The sequence below is a fragment of the Squalius cephalus genome (assembly GCF_949319135.1).
Source record: "Squalius cephalus genome assembly, chromosome: 10".
NCBI classification, from domain to species: domain Eukaryota; kingdom Metazoa; phylum Chordata; class Actinopteri; order Cypriniformes; family Leuciscidae; genus Squalius; species Squalius cephalus.
Window position 1 is genome coordinate 20,164,519 of NC_137131.1, and position 27,998 is coordinate 20,192,516.

The 27,998-nt window shown below is 37.2% G+C and overlaps 1 protein-coding gene across 2 annotated transcripts in view; it reads left to right on the forward strand.

The window, feature by feature from the left end:
• Positions 1-27,998, forward strand: part of usp43a (ubiquitin specific peptidase 43a) — a 113,758-nt gene that overhangs the window by 2,289 nt on the left and 83,471 nt on the right. For both annotated transcript variants that reach the window (XM_079883217.1, XM_079883218.1), the window contains exon 2: positions 11,715-11,864. In XM_079883217.1, coding sequence (XP_079739343.1) covers positions 11,715-11,864 — 150 coding nt within the window. The remainder of the gene's footprint in view (positions 1-11,714; positions 11,865-27,998) is intronic.

Here is a 27,998-nt window from a genome sequence, read left to right on the forward strand (position 1 = left end):
TTTTAAAAGCCAGCCTGTCCCGGAATTTCACTCTAAAAGTATTTCTGAAGCCTAGTTATAGGCTAAAATGGTACTTTAAACTATTAACTGTAGCCTTCTCTGTCATGGTTTTAAATAGTCCTAGACTATCTAGTCCAGAGTTTAATACGATTTCCTGGAGGAAGAGCTACTCCAGGACTAAATTGAGGCTTAAATTAAACCTACCAGGAGCCAGGTTTAACTTCAGGTTAACGTTGTGTTTCAAAGAAGACACGTATTACTTGGATATATACAGTTGTGGTCAGAATTATTGGCACTCTTGGCAAATATGAACAAAACATATTACAAAAACCTAACCTTTCATTGAAGCAAAACAACTAAAAATGGGGGAAATCTCATTGTGAAATGTTTTTTTTTTTTTCTTTCTCTCTAATACACATTGTCCACAATTAATGGCATCCTTTTATTCAGTACTTTTTGCAACCTCCTTTTGCCAAGATAAAAACTCTTTTCTTTCTATTTTGTGCTATTTTCTTGACTTTCTAATTTGTGAAGCTCAACAATCTTTTGCTGCACATCAGAACTAAATTTCATGTATATAATAATTAGTTTACTGTCATTGTGAAGGGAAAAGAAACACCATAAGCCGTTTTCATCATATTAGGCACAACAAGATTAATAATGAATGTGTACATATTGAGAATTAATATAATACAATTGGTAGCCTTCAGTAAATTAAAACAGCTCGGCTTTAGGAGGGGAAGAGACAGGGCAAGATGAGAAAAAGAAAGAGTGATGGATAAGAGGAGAGAGCAGGTATTGACAAATAATCTACTGCCCGCTAACATGGTTTTAAAGCTATTTCTTATCCTTTTTTGGCCTTCAAACATCTTAAAATGCACAGATCAGATACATCTTTTTTTTTTACCCCCCCTAACAACCTACAATTTAGGACCTCAGTGATTATAAAGCCCTGCCTGGCCCTGTATTAGGCATAAGATCAATAATGAATGTGTGGATTTAAAAACTTAGTTACCTACCTTTCCTGGTATAGCCTTCAGTAAATTAATTAAATTAATGTGTCTGGGACCCTACTTTCTTCACTAACACAAAAATGAAAAGCCTTTATCAGTCAAATCTCAGCTGTAGGAGGGGAAGAGCCAGGGCAAGATAAAAACAAAGAGAAAAAGAGTGATGGAGATGAGGAGAGAAAAACTGAGAAAAAAACAGTCTACTATCCACTGACATGGTTTTAAATTTATTGTTATCCAATTTTTTGCCCTTCAAAACATGTTAAAATGCACATGTAACTGCCTCACATTTGGGACCTCAGTGATTATAAAACCCTGCCATATGCATGTTAATATGCAACTATAGTTAATAGTGAGAATTAGACCCTAAACTAAAGTGTTACATTTTTTTTTTTTTTTTTTTTTAAACCATACCCTCGTTGGGGGCTGAGCCCCTCTAAAATGAAAATCCTAGAATCGCCCCTGGTACCGGTCAAATGTGACACTGGATCATGTGACACTGAAGACTGGGGTAATGGCTGATGAAAATTCACCTTTGATCTCAGGAACAAATTATATTTTAAATATTAATTTAATTTCACAATATTACTGTTTTTTCTTCTGTATTTTTGATCAAATAAATGCAGGCTTGATAAGCATAATAGACTTTCAAAAAAATAGTAATGTTTCCAAAGTGTTTTTCTACTGCCATTGTTTTTCTTGGATTTGCTTCTCAGTTCCATGCAATTTTAAGATTTTGTTGGTTCATTCCATGTTTTATAGGCAACCTCTTTCATGCTAATTCAGATTAGCACAATTGGTCTGAAATGAATTCTTGTTTGTTTTTGTTCAACCAGGTGTTAGCAATCTGTACTCAATCTGTGTTTCAGAAAGCCATTTTGTAAACCACGATTAGCTATTCTAGATTAAGGCCTACTCCTGGATTAATTTAAACCCTGTCCGAGACCCCAAACCCCACACACACATATTTTAGTGCACACAAATTCAAAGAGTCATTAAGCAAACCCTCTCAAATTTGTCTCATTATGGCCATGTGTTTAAAATTCATTTTAGTATGATTTATAGAGTTTACATGTATTATTCATAAATGTATTATTATAGTGGCCATAATAATTCCTTCAGTGTATTTGTAAAACTAAATCGAAAAGTGTGTGTGTGTGTGTGTGTGTGTGTGTGTGTGTGTGTGTGTGTGTTTGTGCGTCGTCTCAGTTACCCAGCAATGTGCAATACTGATACACTCACCACCTCAAGCACAGCTTGTGTTCTTCTCAGATATCATCCTAAGATGAAATGTTTCTGATATCTGTCCCATTTCCATGCATTTGCCTTTACTTCTCAACAACACCCTGTCCTGTATGTTATGATAAATAGAATGTATTTAGTTTCTCTGTCATAATGAATGGTACTTCCATAGGAACAAAATGAAATATGATAATTAATAGTTTAATTAGTTATACTTAACCATTCAGTTTTGTGCTCGTCTTGTTTACAGGGTTTGGTTTGTTACTGAATAGTAAAGACATGAAAGAGGCCACAGTGGATATTTAGTCTCTGAGGTGAGGAGATAAATGATGAGGGTGGGAAGGAAGGTCAGAGGAAAGTAAATAACACAGAGCCTGGGCATCAGCAGAAATGAATGACTCCTCCATATGGAGAAACAAGACAGACTGGACATTATGACTTTTATGCATCTCTCTTTGTTTTTCTTCCTTCCTGCCTGAGTTTTATATTCATGCCAGTGTTTTGTCGTCCAAATTCGGTCCTGGAGGGCCACTGTCCTGTAGAGTTTAGCTCCAACTTGCCTCAACACACCTGCCTGGAAGTTTCTAGTATGCCTAGGCAAGCCTGCAAGGTTAGCAAAAAAAAGTGTAATGCCTGCTAACGCTGTGGGATGCAGGGAAGGACACCAGAGGCCTTTTTTAAAATAGATGTTAATGGAGGAGAGGCTTTACTATGCTGAATAAAGTGCTTTTGTGGGAAAACGGCTTATCATTTCATGAATTGACATTGGCTAATCTTCAACATGTTTGCTCTTAAATATACGTGTTGGATTGATCTATTCACTGAAAAGCAAATGCTGTTTTATAAGAGAAATCACAGACAATTGTGTGACGGGTGTGATTCAGTTTACAGCACTTCTCATTCATTTCTATGATATCCGCAAACAGTCGCACAACTCTGAACAAAATGCAATGACATCAAGGCTGTAATGTGATTGGTTATCAAAGCACATGTGATCCAAGTTAGCATTATGCTTTCTCCAATGTTAGAGCCACGGACACTCGTATCTCCCATTAATAAGACCATTTCTGGCATAGTAAGACCTTGATTAGCTGTTCAGGTGTGTTTATTTGGGTTTGGAGCTGAACCAGACTGAATCTGAAATTGCCCCCCTATACCCTCAAATAGGACATTATTTGAAGGGACAGTGGTGTCCGAAACCATAGTGGACATTATCGAGTACACTAATTCAATACCACATTGCACCGCAATAATGAGTGTACAGCTGATGTACACTCGACGGCTGTCCGAATTCGCTCACTCGTTTTCATTCACTTCTTCAAGTGAACTGTATTAGTGGACTAACGTAGGAAATAGTGGTTTAGGGGCGATTTCGGATTCAGTCCCAGAGATTGTCTTATTATAAGGAGATGAGAGGGTCTGTGGCTCTTACCATTGGAAAAAGCGTAACGGCTAACTTGTATCATGTGAGGTACCTCATCTTATTATGGCACTGACGTCAGTGGCCAGCTTTCAGAGTTTTATGACAGACAGTCACAGTTACACACAGTTTGTTGTGGATTAGCGCGTTCGTCTTGTGAGTAATGTTCTATATTTGGTGTTATATCGCTAGTAAACGTACAGTAGGACTGCAGTGTTTGTCGAATGTGCTTTACTGAGTGGAAAAAGAGTGTGAATTGCTTTGTAAGATTCAGATTACAGTGCACATAAAACCACACATTTAAGGTTTAGATTTGAATCTGTATACATAGCAGAGATACTAGTCATTAAAAATGTAATTGTAATTTAATTGTTGAAATCTGCAATCCATAGAAAGAATACATATTTCTTGAAATCTTTATATTTTGTTTACCTTCATTCATTAAAAAGTGTTATTATTATTATTAGGCACAGCAGTCATAAATCATTACAATTCAAGTCTAATTCATTTGTTGAAATCTGGAAGCCATGGTGAGTACACATCATTATTGTATTTATTTTTAATAAAATACATTTATTTCATTAAACAACAATATAATAAAATATTTATGATTTAAACGATTAATTTGATCTTTATTCATTAAAATGCATCATATCAGCACCATAGTGCATGGCAGTCATAGTCATTCAAGTCTTATTATTGATTATTGAAAATAAAGATTTTATCTGTGAGTTTTCTGAGTTTTTGGCTGATGTTGTTCCGAAATTTGATAAGCTCCTGATTTGTGGGGATTTCAACATTCATGTTTGCTGCCCCTCAAATCTATTTGCTAATGATTTTAAAAATCTGTTAAATTCTTTTGGCCTTGATCAATGTATAAGTGGGCCAACACATAATCTTGGCCATACTTTGGATCTCATTATTTCCCTTGGTCTTTCAGTATCAGTCATTGAAATATTAGAATCGGGTTTTTCGGATCACTTTCCCATTAAATTTGAGATCAGCATTCCACAACCTCCTAAACCTGTACCATCAGTCTCTAGGCGTCGCTGTTTCACACCCTCTTCAGCTGGAGAGTTTGCTTCGATGTTCTTGGGCTCTCAGTTTTATGCCAAGAATGAGTTGGTTCTTCCATCTTCCCCAGATAACATTCTCTCTGCATTCTATTCTACAAGTGCTGAAATTTTAGACTGTTGCCCCTTATCAGTTTAAGTTTATTAAACCTAAAGTGGACCTCTGGTTAAACGACAACACAAGGTCCATAAGGCAACGCTGCAGACAAGCTGAAAGGAGGTGGAAGAAGGACAAATTGCAGGTTTCTCTGGGAATGTTAAGGGATAGTCTTGTGGAGTATCAGAGGGCAGTAAAGGTGGCAAAGATGGACTATCTCTCATCGGTCATAGTTAACAGCTGAACCTAAAGTGTTATTTAACACTATTGACTCTGTTTTGAATCCACGTACTTTTGCTTTGACAGAGGCTTCGACCAGTATGTGTGAGAAGTTTTTATGTTATTTTGTCGATAAAGTAGCCTTAGTTAGGCAAAGTGTGTGTTTGTACCTGCGATCCTCTGTATTCAGCTGTTTTTGGGGAATTTAAACCTATCTCACTGTCGATGCTCTCTCAGGTTGTATGCCACATGAAACCTACCAACTGTATCTTAGATATTGTCCCTGCCTGGATGATTAAGGAAGTTTTTAGTACTATTGGGAGGAGTTTGCTTATGTTTTTAAATTTTTGTCTCAGTTCTGGCTCTGTCCCGGATGCTTTTAAACATGCCGTGGTTAGACCCCTGCTTAAAAAACCCAATCTCGATCCTAATGTGTTGTCTAATTTTAGACCAGTTTCAAACCTGCCCTTTCTGTCGAAGGTGTTGGAAAAAGTTGTTTTTAATCAGTTACAAGCTTTTTTACAACAGAACTCAGTGTTTGAGAAATTTCAATCTGGTTTTAGATCGCGTCATAGCACTGAGTCGGCACTGTTAAGGGTTCACAATGATATAGCCTTGTCTGTAGATTCAGGGGATCCTACTGTATTAGTGCTCCTTGATTTAACAGCAGCATTTAATACAGTGGATCATTCAATCCTTCTTGCACGCCTTGAGCATTGTGTAGGTATTCAAGGATCCGCACTTAAATGGTTTAGCTCCTATCTGACAAATAGGAGTTTCTCTGTCACAATGGGTGATTTCTCCTCATGGTCGGCTCTTCTTTGTTGTGGTGTGCCCCAGGGTTCAATTCTTGGCCCTACCCTTTTTTTCTTTGTATGTTGCCACTAGGGGCTATAATAAACGAGTATAATCTGTCATTTCATTGCTATGCAGATGATTTACAAATTTATCTGCCTATGAAGTCAAATGACAGTATTGCATTAAACCGTCTGCATAATTGCATTGATCAAATTAAGCTCTGGCTTTCTCAGAACTTCAAGTTGAACGAAGATAAAACTGAATGCATTATCTTCAATACAAAATGCATGTCAGTTAATCCAGTTTTAAGTTTGGGAGCTTTGACTTTGTGCGCCAAGCAAACTGTCAGAAATTTGGGAGTGACTTTCGATTGCGGCATGAAATTCGATAAACAAATTAGCAATGTGGTCAAAATGAGCTTTTTCCAACTGCGTCTTTTGGCTAAAGTTAAGCCTTTTCTCAAAAGACATGACTTGGAAAAGGCTTTACATGCCTTTATTAGTTCAAGGCTTGACTATTGCAATGCTCTTTATGTTGGTTTGAGTCAAACATCTCTTTCTCGTCTTCAACTTGTACAAAATGCTGCTGCTCGTTTTTTTAACATGTACACCTAGAAGCGCACATATCACTCCAGTTTTAGCTACGTTACACTGGCTTCCGGTGCGTTTTAGGGTTGATTTTAAGATTCTATTGTTTGTTTTTAAAGCTGTAAATGGGCTAGCTCCTGAGTACCTGTCTGAGCTCTTAACTCTTGGTGGACAAAATCGGCGGTTGCGGTCTTCTGATCAACGGACTTTACAGGTCCCGAAGTCGAGGTATAAACAGTGGGGCGATAGGGCCTTCGCTCTTGCTGGCCCTAAACTCTGGAATAAGCTCCCCCTGGACATTCGTACTGTAACAGATCTCGTACTTTTTAAAACAAAACTTAAAACGTATTTGTTTAAAATGGCTTTTAATACACAGTAGTGGTGCAACAATTCTACTCTTTCTTCTGATGATTTTAAGTAACCATATAGCTTACTGTTTTTATGCTCCATGTTTTTGTTTTCTTCTCATTCTGTTTTTAGTTGTTAAATGTGGTGTTTGTTTTTCTGTACTTGATGTGAAGCACTTTGGACACCTGGTGGCTGCTGTAAAGTGATATAGAAATAAAGCTTGATTGATTATTATAATTGGCAAAGAAAGAACACATTGATGATATTGTTTATTTTCTTTAGACAATATAGATAATCGCTCAATATTACACAATGGCTATTATTAAATACTACTACACATTTGCTGCTGGTAATGCCATGATAATGCCATCTTACCTGTCGCGACATTCCTTACTCTGCTTACTGTTATAAAACAACATTTTTATCAAGACAAAATCTACATTTAGTTCCCAACAAAAGTATTGTTTAGTGTAAAACATGTTGAAGTTTAGCAAACAGGCTGTCTATTCATTAAATGATAAGCTATTTCCTCACAAAAGCAATTAATTCGGTGTAGTGAAGCCTCTTCTCCATTGATATTCATTAAAAAAAAAAACGGCCTCTTGTCTCTTTCCCGCGTATTACCGCCAAAGCTGGAGCGTTAGCTTTTTTGGCTAAAGGTTGCAGGCTTGCCTTCAGTGGCTTTGTCTTATCTCCCAATTATAAGACCATTTCTGGCATAGTTAGACCTTTATTAGCTGTTCAGGTGTGTTTAGTTGAGCTTGGAGTTAAACACTGCAGGACAGTGGCCCTCCAAGAGCAGGATTGGACATCCCTGATCTAAATCAATCATGCAAATGAAAAAAAAAAAAAAAAAAAGTACATTAGAATGCCATGGTACAGTATCTTCTTTATACTGATTTATTGATCAATATTGGGGTAAAACAAATGTAAGCTGAGCTTGTTTACTCATTTCTTTCACCAGAGGCTTTTAGATTGCCTACATACTAAATTGGTAATTAGGTAGTACTAATCACACTCGAAGTTGAACCGCTTTTTAATAAACAGTCAAATTTGTATGTGACCTGTCCGCCTTATTACTGTGAGTGACAAATTTTTAAAGTGGAAAAATGAAATTGGTGCCTCGAGGATTTGCATGATGTGTGTAATTAAAAGAATGTTTCCAACACTTTAAGATGACAAATTAAAAATAAAGAGTCAGTCTGTCCTGCCTTAGTTCAAATTGAATATGTTAAATATTTCATACTGAGCTATGATATGGACACTCAAAATATCCCACAGGTTAGATTAGATTCCTCAGTGAGCCATATTCGGCCAACTGGCCACGTCTTTGACACCCCAGATCTAAAATGGAAAACTAGTTGATTCTAAAATGAAAAGATGAATGTGGTAAAGGAACATTCCAGCGCGTCTGTCTGGAAAGCTTAAGAATAGGAGGGAAACTCTGCTAGCAGCGCTGAAGCTGAGGTTATGTAATTCATCATGTTGCTTTGAATTGGCAATGGAACCAAGACAGGTCGTGGTAACCTGCTAGACTTGTTTTCATTCTTGTGTAAGAGAAAGGAAAGGTTTGTTCTCGGAAGTGAAGGGAGCTTGGCAATGTATGTCTAACTAATTCACACACAAATAGTATTGTTTGCCCATTGGAGCTTTATATTGTAAGAAGAGGTTGAAAGAACAAAATGAAATGTTTTACAACTTACAGGGTTTCAAAGTCGCTGTGCTATTATGTTTAGTGACTTATATGAAGTTCAAACAGTTTGCTACAGTATGAAAGGGTTGATAGTTGATCAATGGCTTGTTTGCGACTAGCTGGGAGGAAGAAAGTCAAACCCAGTCAGTTTAAATCTGTTCAGAGATGGGTTCGATTGAACTCTGTTGATTTAATTTCCTAAATATCTCATACTAGAACACCTGTTAACCTGCTGTTGCTGTAGGCCTATATACATGTCAAATAAAATACAGCCTGAAGTTCCTGTTGTTGTTCGCATTTCTGTTCGTTAGAAGTATCAGTTTACAGCCTGCAGTCCTCATAGACAAATATTCATAGGTGTAAATGTCATAAAGCTGCAGTACAAGGACATCTTGGAACTTTGGACCCAGTTTACTCATGCAGACATGATTTGAATTGATAAAGGGTATCCGTGCTTCAGGTGAGCTGTTGTGACAAATAACATTGAGTATGGAACAGTCAGAGTGAATGCCCTTAAAAGAACAGAACGCCCCAAAAAAGAAAATTATATCATTATTCACTCACCCTCATGTCATTGCAAACTTGTATGACTTTCTTTAGGAACATGAAAGAAGATATTTTGAACTTGTTTTGGGTTATGCTATACACAGTGGAAGTCAATGGTAACCAAAACTGTTTAGCTACCAACATTTTTCAAAATATCATCTTTTGTGTTCCGTAGAAGAAAGAAATACATACAGGTTTGGAACGACATGAGGGAGAGTAAATAATGACCATTTACATTTTTGTGTGACCTATCCCTTTAAGTCACTGTGTTGGATTTGAGGACCAAAAACAGTCCAATTTGTGAATGAATCATTCAGACAAGTTATAACTTTACTGAAAGGATTTATAAGAATGACTCGTTCACTAATAGGACAGCATTATTTCTCTCTTGAACTTGTCAAGGAGTGCTTGGGTTTGACTTAAATTTCAGTCAGTTTCTTACACAAAGGTTTATGTGGCTTTAAAATACTCAGAATATAGTGCACGCTTCAACCATTTTTATCATACTTGTATGGTGCTTTCGCATCAGTTTTCATTCATTGTAATTGCATGGAAAAGAGCAACCATTCAGCTTGAGCTACCATTGAGCTGACATGAGGGTGAATAAATGAAGACTGAATTTTCATTTTGGGTGCACAATTTTTTTGATACAGTTGAGCAAACACCATACCAGTGATAAATGTTTTTCATCTTGTAAATAAACATGTTGTGCTGGTTAATGCAATACCGAAACCATATAAAATGAGAAATAAACTTTTTTTGAGGAGTGGAGAATGCAATATTTGAGGATTTTGTTTTTCTTAAGAGAAGTGTTACGTCCTATGAGTGTCTAGGGTTCTTTTAACAGAACGTAACATTTTACAATTTTAAAGAGCATTTGTCTTGGCCCTTCCACAGCACCACAACAACAAGATTCTTTTTAACTCTTTTTTTTATTCAAAAGGCTCTTAACATAGCTTAGGGAAGAAACAAAGAGTTCAGAAGGGGGCAATGCCAAAATAATAAACAAAAAGCCAGATCTACCTGTTTTTTTATATTCTTAATAAGCCTTACAAAGAAAATACAAAGAAATAACAGAAGTCTGAACTCACTCCCTGCCTAGCCACAAAACAGGAGAAAAAGGGGTTACAAAAAATAAAATGGCGCCCGCCTCCCTACAGTTCCCAAGTCACAAACAAAAGAAAATAACAACAAACAATCAGGAGAATAACAGCTTTGGAAGGAACATAAATCAAAGGTGGCTTTACAACTTAAGAGGTTTTAAGATTGAGGCGTCTCACAATCAAGCAGACCCTTCAGCAACAGCATTCAACAGTAAGCAGGCTACAGCACAGATCCACAACAAGGGCACACCAGCTCCAAACAACAGGACCGGGCAGGACACAGACCATGCTCTGGAGAAGAGTTCTCCACGATTCAGAGTTCTGCTGGATTTTATGCTGCTTCCCTCCTGGATGGTAAGCAGGTGCAGCTGGAGACGCAATCAGCTACCTGCCAGAGGAAAGAGTGGGAGGAGCCAAAGGAGAGCAAGAGACACAACAAAAACAACAGAAAGAAAAACATACCACAGTACAATAATAGCTCACAGAAATGTTACGTCTTTAGACGTAACAGAAGAGATTAGTAAAATGAGGTTCCATTATAGAAGTACAGAATTTCTGGTCCTACTGAAGCTTTGTGATTCCCAAAATCTGCCTCTATCCCCGATCAATCCAAGTATTTGTAGATAAGGAGATTATTATGATCTGATTATGTGATCAGATTTCTTTACATACTGTCTGTTGCACAGCCCTCACACTCCGATGACAGTGTGGGAGTTTGACAAATTCCTGACATATCTTTGGGCATTTTGTGCATGTTTGTTTTTAGGCCTCAAATAGTTCACAACAAATCAGGTGTAAACTGACTTTTCAAAGCTTGAGAGAAGGAAGTGAAAGAAGTGGAAAATCTCTCTTCATTAAAGTTGATTTTTGGACTCATTATCAGGTGAAAATGTGTTTATCTTAGACAAGTTTGTGGCTCAAAATGTCACTTTTATTTCTTACAGCACCTGTAAATAAAACTTAAAAATAAATAACACCTCACCTTGTATATTTTCAGAATATACAACAGTTAAGGGCTGTTCACACCAAGAACTTTGACTATAAGATAGCTATAACAATAACTATATTAACGTCAACACGAACGCATGATACAGTTTTGTATACTATTAGTGGGCGCTGCAGTCATGTTGTCTGCCACTTTAAATGCTCGTGCTCTTTAAAGTTGGGTGGATTTTGATTGGCTGTCACTGTTTTAATAGTTCACAAGTTGTAAAAAAACAAACAAACAAAAAACCCATCTGAAAGTGAGTTCAAAGATATTGATCATAGTTGTCATTAACCGTCATAGTTGTGGTGTGTGTACTACTTCTCAAAGAATTAGAGCAATTAATAAAACTTCATAGGTATAGTTATCGTTATAGTCATGGTCCTTTGTTTAGCTCTGGTCCACGAATTTGGTTGGTTGAGTAGTGTTCCAAGGCTGTTTATTACCACAGCTGTCAACTTGTGAGTTTCATATTGTGTTGATGTGAAGGGGAAAAGATTTGTAGATATGAAGTTATCATGTCATTTGTTTTAAAACTTAATCCAGATTCCAGATCAACATTTATCTGACACAATCTCCCGCTCCTTCCCTAGAGTGCTGTGTCCAAGTATGGCTCTCAGTTCAAAGGAAATGCTCAACATGACGCTTTGGAGTTTCTGCTCTGGCTCCTGGACAGTGTGCATGAGGATGCCAATCTCTCCACCAACAACAACCACAGCGGCAGAGCCAAATCGTCCAGCAAGGTAACACACCACCATCAGTCCTTCTAAACGCTCTTTAAAATATTTTTAAAATCAACTAATTGGTGAGACAATCCAGCGACCAGCATTGTAATTTTACCGCTAAATGGTTAATATCGAAAATGTAAAAAAACAAATGACTTAAGATAGTAGAATGCACTAAACGACTAGTCCAGGAGTTCTCAACTCTGGCCCTTGAGGTCCACTTTCCTGCAGAGTTTAGCTCCAACCCTAATCAAACACAACTGCCTGTAACTTTCCAGTAAGCCAGAAGCTGTGTCCGAAATCATAAAAATGCTGCCTTCGGAGAATGCTTTTCAAGGTAGGAAGGCATCAAGGCATTTACGAATTATCCAATGTTAGCTTCACTTCCTGTCTCCATCTGATCGTTTTTTAAAGACAACATAGATGCATCCTTCGCTACCTTTGATATCCCACAATCCTGTGCGTTCCATTCCGTGACAGTAAAGGTCTTTGCACATTGAGTCAAAAATTTTCGCACGTTAAAAAATAAATACAACCTCACGTTGTCAATCACATTTACACACTGCCCCCGTAACTTTGTTATCACTATAAAGCTGTTTAAATAAAGATGCCTTGATTTGACAAGGCTTAAGCCTAGTCCCAGACTAAAATGCATGTTTGAGCTGCTTTAACTGAAAGCAACTTGCACTGACATCTAGCCTATCTATAAATTACAGAAACGTCTGTCTGTCTGTATGTCCGTCTGTCTGTCTGTCTGTCTGTGTGTGTGTGTGTTAACCACATATCTCTCGAACCGTTGGTCCGATGGATTTCAAATTCGACAGGTGTCTTGCCACGGGCACGAGTAAGTGCAGTGCCAAGTTTGACGTCGTTTGGATGAGAAATGCTAAAGATATCGTTAAATATATCATTTTTAAAAGGTTGTGGTTTAAAAATAAACAATCTGACATTAGAGGGTTGTATCGGTCAAAGAATCCCCAAGAAGGTTGTGGTTTAAAAATAAACATTCTGACAATCTGTCAGCTACACTGTTTACTTCTGAATATTATAGTTTGGTTCCAAAATGTGATAAATCCATTTTGATTAATTTGAGTAAAAATGTGTTTTCTTTACCAAGAAACCAACAATTACTAAAAACACACACAAAAACTGATTTTGCACGGGCACTTTGCACTGCTCCCTGAATCGAGGCGCTTATTCATTTGTGGATGTAAAGTGAATCTGTAAGTCAGCTATGCTGTTTACTTCTGAATATTATATTTCATTCTGGTGCGCTTAACGCTATCGCTACTGTGTAGTAGTAACCTATGCTATTCACCAACTACTAAACATATCCTATTCAATGCGTTCACAGTCTCTTACACGGGCATCATTTGTAGTTGCCTATTCACAAACTGTTTCCTCAAGCGCAGCGTTTTCTCGGAGTTCACTGTGTGCTTTCTACCATGCACAAATAAAAATGTCACTGAACTTTTGCTGTGTAATTGTAACTATGAGCACTCAAACACACCAAACCAACAATTACTAAAAACACACTCAAAAACTGATTTTGCACGGGCATTTTGCACTAGCACTTAGAAGATGGTGGTATACATAAACACTCAGTCAGCTACACTGTTTACTTCTGAATATTATAGTTTATTCACAGCCATCATTTGTAGTAACCTAGCCTGCTCCCTGAATTCAATGCGTTCACAGTCTCTTTCACGGGCACCAAACCAACAATTACTAAAAACACACACAAAAACTAATTTTGCACGGGCATTTTGCACTAGTATCTTAAATTGCCAGTGCCATTGTTTTGTCTCAAGATGCACACCAGTAATTTATTTTTCTAAGGCACGTTTATAAAAGCCTAATTTGTCTGTGGAAACCAGACCTTCATGTCATTTCTAGCGAGAAATTACTATTGTTGTAGTTAAATATTTGCTTAGTTTTTTTTCAACAAAGGTCTCTCTATCTTGTTGTAGATCATTAAATCTTTATGCTCCCTCAGAAGTCTGTCCGTTTGAGGAACCGTCATGCACAAACGCTGCTTGCAAAGTCATTGCCTGATAGGGCAGCAAGGCAACAAGTCAGCTGCATACGTTTTCGGACGCAGCCCTTGATTAGCTTGTTCAGATGTGTTTGATTAGGATTGGAGCAAAAATCTGCAGGAAACTGGAACTCGAGGGCCAAGGTTGAAAACCCCTGGACAAGTCTGTTGCCATGACCCATCCTTGCTTAGGAGATAAGTGTTTTTCTCAGCACACAGCATCTGATATGTTATTAAAATGCTTGTTTGTTTCTATAAAGATATTTAGTTCATATAAACTACAATAACTGGAACGACTAGAACATCCCAATAACTTTAAATATGTAGTTTAAGGGATAGTTTCTGTCATCATTTACTCACTCTCATGTCGTTCCAGATGAGCGCTTCTGAGAAAAGAAATAAACTAATTGCTAGAAGTTGTGAACTTTGTGAAGTTCATGGCATTGTGAAAAGTGGCAAATGACCAGGCTTGTGTCTTAAAGTTCGCCAACAAACTTGGTTTTCAGAGTTGTCTCTGAAATTTGTTGTGCTTATTACTTGGAGGGAAACTTAGTTAACACACAGTTTCTGCTACTTTCTACTTTGCAGTCCAAAACACTGCAGACTACTAATTTAAATAAGATTCCACTTCAGAATAACACTGTAAACATCATGACCTGCAATAGTTATCTTAAAGAGCTATTTCTACACATAAAAATGTGTTTTGTCATTATAAATGTATGATTCAGTGATATTAAATAGTATTTTTGATCAGTTCATTTAGATGTTACCATTTTTCAGTGTACAGACCTCTGGTTTGGATAAAAATCTGCATATTAACACATTACAAAATTATAATAAATTGTTCTTGGTTATATTGTTAACTTTAAATGCTTATTTGTGCACTGACATGCATTAAAAAATGATTTGGTTCCCCGTTTGCGTTACAGTCCAGTTCATTAGTTCATGTTCAGTTCACCCCCCATAATTGCATGACTATTTTTTTATTTTTCTTCCATTTATGAGGCACTGCATCCAAACTACCAATCATCTCTTGTGTGTCTCTCTACATGGTGTTTCGACTGAGTCTGAGGTCTCAAACTCCATTAAGCTAATTGCAGCCTAAGATACGACCCCCCCCCCCCCCCCCCCCCGTGCATGATACATTGGCTGACTAGTTTTCCTATTTCATTTGTTAACTTTTGTGCTAGAGAGAGTGTGTAGGAGGGAAACATGAGTGAGTGGATTGGTGTGGGGGTGTTGTGAATGTGTTGTAACGCTCTGTATATTTCAGTAAGACCTTATTGTAAGTGTTTATTCTCTTTAGAAATCTATGAGGAATTAGGGAGTGTGGAATGCACTTGGGGTGTTTAAAAGAAGGTGCAGGTTTGATAATTACACATAATCACCCTCTCAGAGTTTGGAGGCTGTTAGAATGCAGTGGATTGTACAGAGTGTCAGACAGCAGCAGGTCAGCTCAAGTCTGTTTTGGCAGTGAACACACTTCAGCCTTTGTCTGCTGTAGTGGCAGCAAACGAAGACGCCAAGCCTGCATGGTAATGTGGCAGCTCCATCAAGAGCCATTTTTAGACTCATCACAGAATGGGTCCGTATCTCTGGCCCCATCACATCACACTCTGATCTCATCCAAACAGAGACACAATTATTACCAGCTGAATAACAACTAGACACTTTCATACCCCGTTATTGCTTACAGTTTGACATTTGAGTTCGAAACTCTTGCAAACTCTCGTTTAAATCAGTGAAGCTTTACACTGTGTGTGCGATCGTTGATTGTATAGGGTATTTTTATAGTTTTGGTGTGCAGTTTGCTCGTGTCTCCATTGCAAGTGAGTGGTGCAACATGATGTGTGAGCACTAGGAAGATTCCACTTCTTTTTCACAACAGGAGGGACCGAGTCTGAGTCAAGACAGAGACCTCAAGAGGGCCGAGTCAGAGTCGTGACCAAGAAATATTGTATCGGATTCAAAACTGAGTCCAAGTCAAGAACAAGAAATATTGTATTGAAATCAAGACTGAGTCCGATTCGAGACCAAGAAATATCATATTGGATTCAAGACTGAGTCCGAGTCAAGACCAAGAAATATTGTATCAGATTCAAGACTGAGTCCAGTCTCGAGTACTACAACACTGATATTCACAATTTAAAATGTCAAATATTTTAAACATAGTTTCAACCATACAAATCAAATGTTTCTAGTTAGAGAGAGAACAAGAGAAATCGAGTAAGAGATGACAGGTCAATTGTTTTTTCCTGGGCTGTTTGTAAAAATATCAGTATGATTTACCATGATAGTGCTTATTTCAGTGGTTAACCTCAAAGGAGTGAGAGTTTACTCAGAAATTAGTCGGTCTTGGCTATAGCCTGATGTACTGCGCCTACATGATCACAAGAATCTATATCAGTTTGAAGGAAACATGTACTGTATATAAATAGTTGTGACAATCAGAATCTTCCTAGTGCTCACACTTTAATAGGATTTACCCAGCAAAACGGAAATATTACTCAATGCCTCCACCGCCTCAAAGCCCAGCTGTCCATCTGTAATTTACCTTCATCAATTTAAATGAATTTTTTTTTTAAAGACTCTATTCCGTTGATGTATGGAAAAATTAAAGCAATACAATTTGCATTCTTCTCTACGTTGCTCTTCCAGACTTTCTGGAGGTGAATAATTTTAGAAGTGGTTAGTTTTGCACTTGATGAAAAAAGCTGCACTTCAGTTTCTTTGGCTGTTGTCACAAATTTCTCAGGTACACTTATACACTAAATCCAGACACATTCATTAGTTACTGTGAGATCTCTTTGCCTTGATGGAAGTGGTGCTTATAGGAATATAATGGATCCAAGGATGGTCTGTTTACAAAGATTGACTCGCTGGTATGTCTTTCGTTAATAATTGCATAGATTATTTCGTATTTGTTTGCACGGAAGAACTTCTCACGAAAAACTTCTGCCTAAAGGCCCCGATATACTTCGAAATTGAAGAAAGAACTTATGTAACGTAATTTCAAATAAAATCAGGCCACAAACAAAGTTCATTTGGAGTTCGATTTGGGAATTCGAAACAGCTTGCCAAAGAGAACTTTCCAGAAAAGTTTGCTCCGGCTGGTAAACACCTTTGTACTACCATTGGTCCGTGGATAGGTGTGCGTGGAGGCTCTGCCTTCTCAATTTTGTTGTGTGTTTATTTTGTTATTGAGAGGAAAGCACGCAGCACATATTTAAATATTCATCTAAACGCCGCTCTCAGCAGTGTGGGTGGGGCCGGATGTTCGCTAACAGTATATCGCTGGTCAAGTATTTCGAACTTCGTTTAACCCCTAAACGAAGAATGAAAAAGAACTTAGCCGTGAGTATATCGGCACCACCTTAATTCACAACATGTGCTCATGTACATGAATTTGTTCTTAATATTGTTCGAATGTTTATAAATTTGGAGCATTCTAAATGAGCAACCACCCAAGGTTAGCCATTTGCATAAAACACACCCAAATCTCTATATAAGGGCTTTCCATACAACCTTGCCTTTACAGCCTTTCGTCACTCTCAGCAAACATATAATGCTCTCTAAAGATACAATCTTGCCTAAGATCATGCACAGCAAGATTCTTTAACGATGCCAGGTGTGCATACTTCAAAACCAGTTCAAACACAATAAACACCTTTTATACAGACCTCTCATTAGCCAGCTTTACTTGTGTACCAGTGTTTCTGCGTTGTCATGAGCAACTTCACAGTTTAAGCTATAATGCACCTTTTCTTACTCTTTCACTGTATATGATGAAATATATTTGTGATTTTTGCCTATAGAATAAATATAGAAATCTAGAATAAATTGAATGAACGTTATTATGAACGTTTGAAAACATTCATACGCAAATGTTATGGACAAATTATTGCGTACGCATACTTGGTGAATGAGACGTTGTCTTAAACAGGATGTCATGCTGGGTATGAGTGTACTGCAGTTTCGGGCACATCTATGAATTTCTCACAGATGGTCTTGCATATTACTGTCTGAAATCGGCAATTCCAATCTTACTGTCTGGCTTTTGATAGTCAGGGTTTAATGGTAGCATGGCTTACCATTTGACTGTATTTGCAAATTTGTATAAACAAAATTGATGTAGGGAGTGACTATATAAGAAGGGATGGTCTTGACATTGATGTGGGTAAGTCTTGCATGGTATAGTCTAAATGAAAAGCCCATTTTTAGATTGCATTTTTATTTTATTTATCTAGTTCAATCCATGTATTTTCTTTATAGCAAATGTAATTCGATACAATAATATTTCTTATATAAAATTTCAGTAACACTTTAGTTTAGGGTCCAATTCTCACTATTAGTTGCTTATTAGCATGAATATTACTAGGATATTGGCTGTTTATTAGTACTTATAAAGCACATATTAATGCCTTGTTCTGCAAGACCACATTCTATATCGTTAATCCTACCCAATATCTAAACTTAACAACTACCTTACTAACTATTAATCAGTAATTAGGAGTTTATTGAGGCAAAAGTCATAGTTAATAGTTAGTCAATAGTGAGAATTGTACCCTAATATAAAGTGTGACCAATTTTTTTTTTATGTAACTAAATTTTTTGACTGCGTCTATTTATAATTGGTGCAAAATAATTGGTGCAAACAGTATCTACAACTTGGTCAGAGTCTTCACCTCTTCCTCACCATGTACACTTAATGCTACATGTATCCTTCTTGGAGCAGGTGTTACACAGAAGCATGTTTTCAAACATCAAAACATTGACGACAATGTTTTTGAAATTTTAATTTGATGTTCGTCTTTGTGCTTGTTGGCTGAATTTGAATTAGTTCATTATTCGTTTTTCTTTTTATTTGTGTGTTTCCAGATATGTCTTCAGGCATATCTCTATATCATTCAGCATTATTTGAAAGAAGCTGCCATTTTTGCCACACTGTGCACTATTTTTGGTATATTGTGTTGTCATTGGTTTCAGATTAGACTGTCGCCAAGTGCCTCAAAAATATCTGTGGCCACTTTCCATGTCGATCAGATGGCTTCTCCCAATAGTTGCATGTCTAATCTGCAAGACTCTGAATGCAAAGCTGAGCCTGTTTGCTTGAAGTGGAGTGTCTCTGGAGAGACTGTCCTAATCTGATTCCAGCTGTGCAGACTTTCCTTCAGATTGGTAGTGGCACTGAAGACCTAGAGTTGAGAATAAACAAATAATAAGAATCTAAGGTAAAAACAGGAAAGGGAACAACCCACTCATTTGAAAAGCTTTGAGGATTGTATGTTTTTTTTTTTGTGTGTGTGTGTGTGTCCTGATGACACTAATCACAAATGATTTACTTTTAGCTTCTGACCAAGGCTGTATCTCAATATTAGTTTTACTTGATCTTAGTGCTGCGTTCGATACTATAGATCACACAATACTCTTAGATCGACTACAAAATTATACTGGTGTTCAAGGACAAGTATTAAGCTGGTTTAGATCGTATTTATCTGACCGCTACCATTTTGTCTATTTAAATGGAGAAAAATCGATCATAACTCCAGTAAACTATGGAGTGCCGCAGGGATCTGTGTTAGGCCCTCTGTTATTCTCAATATATATGCTGCCACTTGGAAATATTATAAGGAAACATGGAATTAGTTTCCATTGTTATGCTGATGACACTCAAATCTATATTTCATCACGGCCAGATGAAAACGCTAAATTATCCAAATTGACAGAGAGTGTTAAAGATATAAAAGACTGGATGACGCGCAATTTTCTTTTATTAAATCCAGACAAGACAGAGGTACTAATCATCGGTTCAAAAAACCACCCACAAAACCTCTCACAATACAACTTTAACATAGTAGGATGTCCTGTTACTTTATCCTCTACAGTAAAAGACCTGGGTGTTATATTAGACTGCAACCTGTCTTTTGAAAATCATATTTCATGTTACAAGAACAGCCTTTTTCCACCTTAGAAACATTGCTAAACTACGTAACATGCTATCAGTTTCTGACGCAGAAAAGTTAGTTAATGCATTCATGACCTCGAGACTAGATTACTGTAATGCTTTATTAGCTGGTTGTCCTGCATCCTCAATAAACAAGATACAGTTAGTCCAAAATGCCGCCGCTAGAGTTCTAACTAGATCGAGAAAATATGATCATATAACACCAATTTTATCATCACTACATTGGTTACCTATAAAGTTCCGTATTAACTACAAAGTATTGCTACTGACTTATAAAGCCCTAAACGGCTTAGCTCTAGTCTATTTAACGGACCTTCTATCGCCCTATAATCCATCGCGCTCTTTAAGATCACTAAATTCGAGGCTTTTGGTCATACCTAGGATATCCAGATCCACCAAAGGAGGGAGAGCATTTTCACATTTAGCTCCAAAACCCTGGAATAGCCTTCCTGATACTGTTCGTTGCTCAGACTCGCTCTCCCAGTTTAAAACTAGATTAAAGACGCATCTCTTCAGCCAGGCATTCATATAATACTTTTAATCTTACAGTTAAATCCGACCTCTAGTTCATAAACGCCAGAGGAGAACTGGCCCCCGACTGAGCCTGGGTTCTCCCAAGGTTTTTTTTTTTTTCTCCATTAGGTCACCTGATGGAGTTTTTTGGTTCCTTGCCACTGTTGCCTTTGACTTGCTCAGTTGGGGATATTTGGGGATATTTAATTTAATTAATCAATCAACGATACTATTGATCAGCATTACCAAACGTGGACGTTCCACTAGAAACAAACATTGATGTATTGTTTTAATTTAATACTGTGAAGCTGCTTTGATACAACCTACGTTGTGAAAAGCGCTATATAAATAAACTTGACTTGACTTGACTTGACTTGACTTGACTTGATGGCCTCACATGCAGCAGAGAGAACAAACCAAATCTCTTTGACACCCTTGTCATCTCAGTTATTTTGTAGTGCTAAATCCTGTTCAAACTGACTTCGATAAAGCAACCAGAAATCATTACATTTTAAAGAGACATTTAAACATTAAAAAGCGTCATGATGGTATTTGTTGTTTGTATGAGACTTTGTTTGCAAAAATATTAAAGCACAAGACTTATTGCGATTTATTGGATGTGAGGATGTTGAATGTAAATCATCTGCTCTAAGCAATATGCCCATTATTATGCAGTCTCCCTTTTTGTGACAACTACACTAGTTGTGTAAAATAAAACTAATAACCAGGGCTTGACATTAACTTTTTTCGCTCACCAGCCACTGTGGCTAGTGGATTTTCAAATTTACTGACCACAGTTTTGACATCGAAAATATGGATAAAAACTGCTATATAGATATATTTTTTTTAACATTAACTCATAATTTGGCATAAATCTCATAGAAATATATTAGGCTGCTGTCACTTTAAGACCTGATGCACGGATCCATTATACTGGTAGTACTTAGGTGGCTTTATGTGGGCGCACTTTGAGTGTGAGCACAAAATCTGTGCGAATGAGTAAAAGTATGCGCAATACACGCAATCCCACGCCCGGCTATATTACAGTACACAAATGTCAACCTGCCGAGGTGGCTAGTATTGACTGCATTACACGGCACTACTGAAATCCACCTGCATTTGGCGGGTTGGCGGGTGTTAATGTCAAGCCCTGCTTATAACTATTTATGGTCTATTATTGTTTATTAGTCAATTATAGTCTATAATAGTAAATTAGTCTTTGATCTGTCAGTTTCTGTGTCTTGCGGTGTCACGTTAAAATAGTTCAGGCTCGGGCTTAGCATAGACGTTTTGGAACGCAGGAATGTATTCTGTGTGAACACTCTTTAAGAAACTTCTTGCCAGCTGAAATTTCAGTGTTCATTCATGGATGAATCAACGTCATGGATCAAGTTTGAATCACTGTTGAATTTTGTTTTGATTTCGCAAACATTGGTTTGTCTTACTTTTCATACAGACCTTGTTAAAATTTTGAAGCATTTTGTTAACTTTTTAGAAAATTTAGCATCAAACATAACTTAAACATCTTTAAAACATCATTATTTCAACACTGAAACAACAACTTACGTTATTTCAACCACATTTCAGTATTGAAGGATGGTCACGTGCCGGCTGGGTTTGATCGAGGTCTAATGGACCCTTATTTGTCAGGGCTTCCTTAAAGGGATAGCGAGTAAATCATGGGTTTAATATCATTTTTGGCCGAACTATCCCTTTAAGATCGACTAGTTGGCTAGTCCTTCACACAATGACTAGTTGATTTTTCAAATCCCTAGTTAGCGCATTCAGCAGACAATACAACAACCAGGTGACATCCATTGATAAAATCACTGGCAGTGGAGCTTTAGTATGTATGCTAGTATTGTCTCCAGGGAGTTGTCTACTATTTCAGTTCTACTATGAATTCAGACATTGTCCCAAGAACATCTGCTCTAAAACAATAGTACAGTGATGACTATTCTACATAGTTATTTCAATAGGGGCCATCTAAGTCAAACACACAATGAAGAGAGATCTTTAGAAGCAGTGAACTCTGTCACACTGGATCACTTTTGGACAAGCCTCTATAAACACAGCTCTGAGATTGAGGCATCATGAATATTTAACAAGTTCAACCTAAGAGAGACAGAGAGAGTAAGGGGTTGAAGTCATAAAGGGATGGAGGCATATGCCACAAAAGACAGGAACATTAGACTGGGAATTGATCGGCTGAGAGGGCAGAAAGCACATCCGGCTCACCATCACCCGTTCCTGAAACCTCAGGGGTGCTTTAAAACTGCACCATACACTGTGTAATGGCACTCTGCCCTCTTTATGAACCCTTTAGAGGTGAATGGGTATATTTTAAGCACTTTTAAACATAATAGACTTTTAATGACCCCCTTGTGAGGAATTTTCCTTTTTTTTCCTTGGCTTTTCCATCATATTATGTTGCTTTCACTAGATACTAGATACTTCCTTTGTGACAAGGACTTTTTTTAAAAAAAGTGCACTTCTCTAAATTGCTGATTAAAATCGTTGTTAACAATTGATTGGTGTTTTATACTTTTTGCATAGTACAAAAAGTATGGAAAAGATATTCCATAATATATTTATACTGTGATAATGCACAGTGAATAGAGCTGTATAAATTTGTAATAAAATGAAGTGTATATCTGTGATCTGAGCTGTTCATAACGTCTCTCTCCTGTGATTAAGTGCCATTGGTGTCCATTCAAACCCTCAGCTAGCAGGTACCCACCTGACACACGTACATGTTCCCTAGACACTATTAAAGGGCCTATAATGGATTTCACTGCTGCTTGAAATATTTAAGGGAGGGGGGGAATTTTGATTAAACCAATGAATATTTCAGATAAACTCCCTAAATAGTGCAAAGAACAACTAAAATATTCAGAGGCATCTAAACTTTTGTCTATTCTTTGAAGTGAGATGTGAACTGTGTAGAGTATATGTGTTGCCGATAGGTGTGTGTGTGTGTGTGTGTGCGCGCGTGCGTGGAGGTTCAAGTCTCTACTTCTACTGTTGTGCAATTGTATCTTAATGCTACATAAAAATCTACACACCCTGACACATTTCAGAGAAAAAAAATAATAAAAAAACTTGGAATAATTAACTGCATAGGTGTGTGCACACCCTTTTATAACTGGGTATGTGGCTGTGTTCTGAATTACCTAATAGTCAAGCTTATGTGAAATTGTCTTCACCTGATGTGACTAAGGAAAAAGAAAGAAAGAAAAAGTTATTACTTTTTCTTGTTATATTTTTTTGTCAGCAGTATGTTTTAAAATGCCCTCATCCTTCCCTTGACTCATTTTGACCAAAAACTCATTTAAAAAAATAAATAATGAAGTGTTCATTGGAGTGGTCCAAGACCTTAAGACTTTTGTGACACTTGAACCACGAATACGAGGAGTTTTGTGGTTGAAATTTAAAAAAGTAATAAATCCTTCCCTCATGGGTCAATTTGACCCCCCGAGGAATGCTTCAGTACACATAGAAAACTAAAACTTTACCAAAAATGTATTTTATAATGTTTACATGTGTATCTAAATGCATACTGAAGAGAAATTACTTTAGGACCCAGCGGAACAGCTCATTTGCTCTATATAGAGCTTTGATATAGAGCTATAAGGCCATCTAGTGGCTAGAGTTGTGAAATATCATGTTATATATTTTTTTTTTCACAAGAGGTCGGCAAAGACACCCAATGTAAGATATTTTGAGCTGAATTAAAAGGGTTATGCATGAAATTTGGTAATTTTGAATTTAAATTGAAAGAATGTGTAGAATGTGCTTAAATTATTATTTATTTATTTCTTGATAAAATCTAGTAATTTAAAGGTAAATAAAATAAAAATAAAAAATTTACCAAAAAAAAAATGCATTAAAAAATAGAAAAGATATTATCAAAATAAAATGAAATAAGCTTTCTGGACAAAAAAAAAATATATATATAATTTTTGGTTTCGGGTAATTTTGACCTGCGATGAAGCTGCAAGCGCCGATAGGACTGTGCTTGTAGACAAATAGGTGATACAACTGCCATGTATCCTTACAGATATGTGTTTGAAAAAGCGAACTTTTGAAAATGGGTTTCAAAGTGCGAGTTTGTGAAAATGATACCTTTATCATCTTTGTACACTATGCAAATTTGTGAAAACTAGACTGAACATGTTTTTCTTTAAAAAGTGAAATCGGCAACTACAGGCCTGGCATGCATAACACAGCGTTTTTAGTCTGTGAACACGGATAATTTTGACAACAGCGAAAAGTTGCGACAATGCGAAAAGGAAAAACTTTTTCGTTTTTAGGACATCATTGTCATGTAAACATACCCTTAAAGAACGTGTTAGGAAGTGTACCAAATTTATTAACTGCAATGCTTTGCTCAAAATAGTTTTTGAGAACTTTTATCTCTCAATGTTGTTTTATTAGTTTTACAAGAACAACAACAGTATAAACAAACAACATACAATAAAACAACAAGACAAAATGGGCCAGATGACATTATAAATGACAAAAGTGCCTAAATTAAGTACAAAGGAGGAAGGTTATTCATGTTAAGAGTGGGATAAAAATCAGCACAAAAACCATAGTATAACAAATGTATCAAAATCTCTAAATTCTACTATCATGTAGGGAAGGGACCCCAGACCTTGAAACATTTATTAAGAGACTTTTGCTTTATTAAACTGCATTTTTTTTAAGGTTAAAAATATAGCCCTCAATATAATTCTCTTGGCTACAACCATGCTCATCATTAATGCCAGCGGCAAATAATAAGGCAAAGAGGAAACTGTCAGAATAGCCAAAGATGGCTCTCAGGAGGGAGAACCTGATCGTATACCCCAGAATAAAAGAATGAGATCAAGATCCCTCTGCACCCTGACATCCATTACAAATTGGAGACACAGTTGGGTAGATCTGGTGGAGTTTGATTTTAGTAGTGCAATCTGTGTACAGTTTTAAACCGAATTATTCTCTGCAAGATTTTGGACCAGAGGTTGACAGATAAATTGATGCCACCCTCATTTTCCCAGGCTACCTTGAGATAATCAGATGTATTCGAACAGGGAAACAAATTGCGAAACCATATGCCTAGAATCTGGTGCATGCCGCACTAGATAATAGAAACAGTGCTCTCCCTGCTGAATAGTCAGAAAAAGCCTGCTGAACATAATGCCGAATCTGCAAATATAGTGATAAAAATGAGATTGAGAAAGACCAAATAAGATAGTGATGAAAAGTGAAAAGTGTACAATTCGTTAAACGTAGAAAGACCCTTGGTTTTCCATATTTGGAAGGTTCTATCAAGATTTAAAATATGATTCTCACAAATAGGAGAATATAGAGAAGGCTGTGTGATGATAATTTTTTGTTGTCAGTGTAAGCCCATTTAAATCGGCCCAATGGAGGTTTCCGATAGAACGGTTGAAGGTCTCTGCGCGTTACTGTCTTTCCGCGTGGCAAAGTAATTTAATTCAATTTAAGCTTTTATCTGACTCCATTTTATCACGACCTCGAATTTAGGTTAGATTGCCCAATTGGTTATTGGTCAATTATATAATAGTTTAGCAATACATTTGATTATTCTATTTAACTCTTTACTTTATAATTTACCCGTTCATTAAGAAGCTATGTCACTCAGAGAGTCTGGCGCCGGCCGTTTACGCGGATCTCACGGTCACAAACTCGACAGTCTGAAAGATAACCAGAGGTTATGGCTAAAGCGATTCAGGAATGCCGCATACATGCTTGCTATTGTTAAAAAGTACCCATGTAGCCCCCTGCAGTCGCCCAAATAACAACTTAGTTAAAGCCCAAACAATAACCAGAGGTTATGAGTAGTACATAATGCTGCTTTAACGCTTGCTATTACCTTAATAGTATTTTTATCTAGCCCCCTATTTGCGACTGCATAACAACAAGCCCAGTTAGTCAGGAATCTAGAATCCCACCAGATGTGCCTCCCGCTCCATCTACTCTGCGATCTAGTATGTACTTAACCCTGGACGCAGATTTGCGGAAACATAAGACTTCACTTAATCTACTTGAGAAAATAATTTCAGAGTAATTCAGAATAAAATCAAATGTAAAAATTTATGATGTCAGGTAAATGTATCATGCAAATTTCATAATCAGTTCCAAGATAATAAATACAAATCATCAATTGCTCTGTAATAAAGAGAGAAGATGGAAACCTGACATTATAAAATGCATGATGCGGAGTGTTTTGCATACACTCCACATCACGGGCTAATTTGAGCTACACAAGGCAGAAACCTCTTTTCAAATGTAAACATGAGTTTGCAGTGGGAATTTGCATTAATCACCGTCCCAGACTTACTGGGGACAGGAGTAGATTTACATGGGGGCACACCCTCAGCAGTTAACAAGATATCTCTAAACTCTCCACACCTTATTACCTTTTTGGTTTACTTCTGTGGGAATAAGACCTTTGGACCAGTCGCACTGAGACATTTCAAATGATACCAAACATGGATAATACTGTATGATAATTGTTCATATTAAACCATATAGATTTTTGGGTGAATTCAGGTAGGGAAGGGTGAAGGAAATGATGTGTAAATTGGGAGGTGATCAACTCAAGTGTGATCGTGTCTCGAATGGGGATGGTAATATAGCAAGAGAGGTCAAATGTTAATTCCCATTGTTTTCTCAGAGAGTAGCCCTCTCTTCCAGTTCTTCCAGTTTCTCCAGTCTTACATCACAGGTGTATCATGTGTGCCAAGTTTCATGCAATTCAGACAAAAGGCCTAGGAGGATTTTGAAACTGAACATTATTTTAGATTTAAAATGTATACATATTTTTAATACATTCTGTTAGATTAAAATAAAATACCCAAAGGATCTTATAATAGCGCCTCCTTTTGTCAAGATGTGCTTTCGCATGCCTGAGATTATGAAACCTCCCACCAAGTTTGGGGTCTCTGTGATGTTTGGTCTCTGACGCCCGGACACTTTTAGGGCAGAAAAATAATATGAAAATCCTACAAATACAGTACAGTTCCAGCACTTCATGCTTGGACCCCTATTAGTGTCATAATGTGCAGTCTTCGTTATCATTAACGAGATAAAAAAAAAAAACGTTAATATTTGTCAGTAGTTTTCGGCGAGATGGTTTTGAGGGTGAGTAAACTGACAGAATTTTATATTTTTTATATCCCTTTAAGAGGGCCCATTGAAGCGTTTCAGGTGAGCAAAATCGGGTGAGAGGAGATGAAACTGTCACCTCAGTTATCTCTTCCTGAAGCCAAAAATTGGCTCTGTAAAGCACAGTATAGCTCGTGCTGTGAGTGGGTGGGTGTGTATTTTGGATGTATGTGTGGTTGTGTGTGTGTGTTGTGAATTGCATCTTAATCTCAGCTGGATTACATTCGCTGTGGGGGTGTATAGGATGGTAGGCTGACATGTTCAATCGTGGAGAGGTCTAGAGATTGCTCGCCTGGCAGGGGTTTGAATCCTCTGTGTGTGCATGTATGCGTGTTCACACCCAGGTGCTTTTCGGGATTTTCATGCATTTTTCCAGTCATCTCAGCTGTATTCTGTATTTATCATCTGAATGACTGACTGATCAGCACCCAGCTGTTCTTCTTCCGTTATCAAACATGGGGTT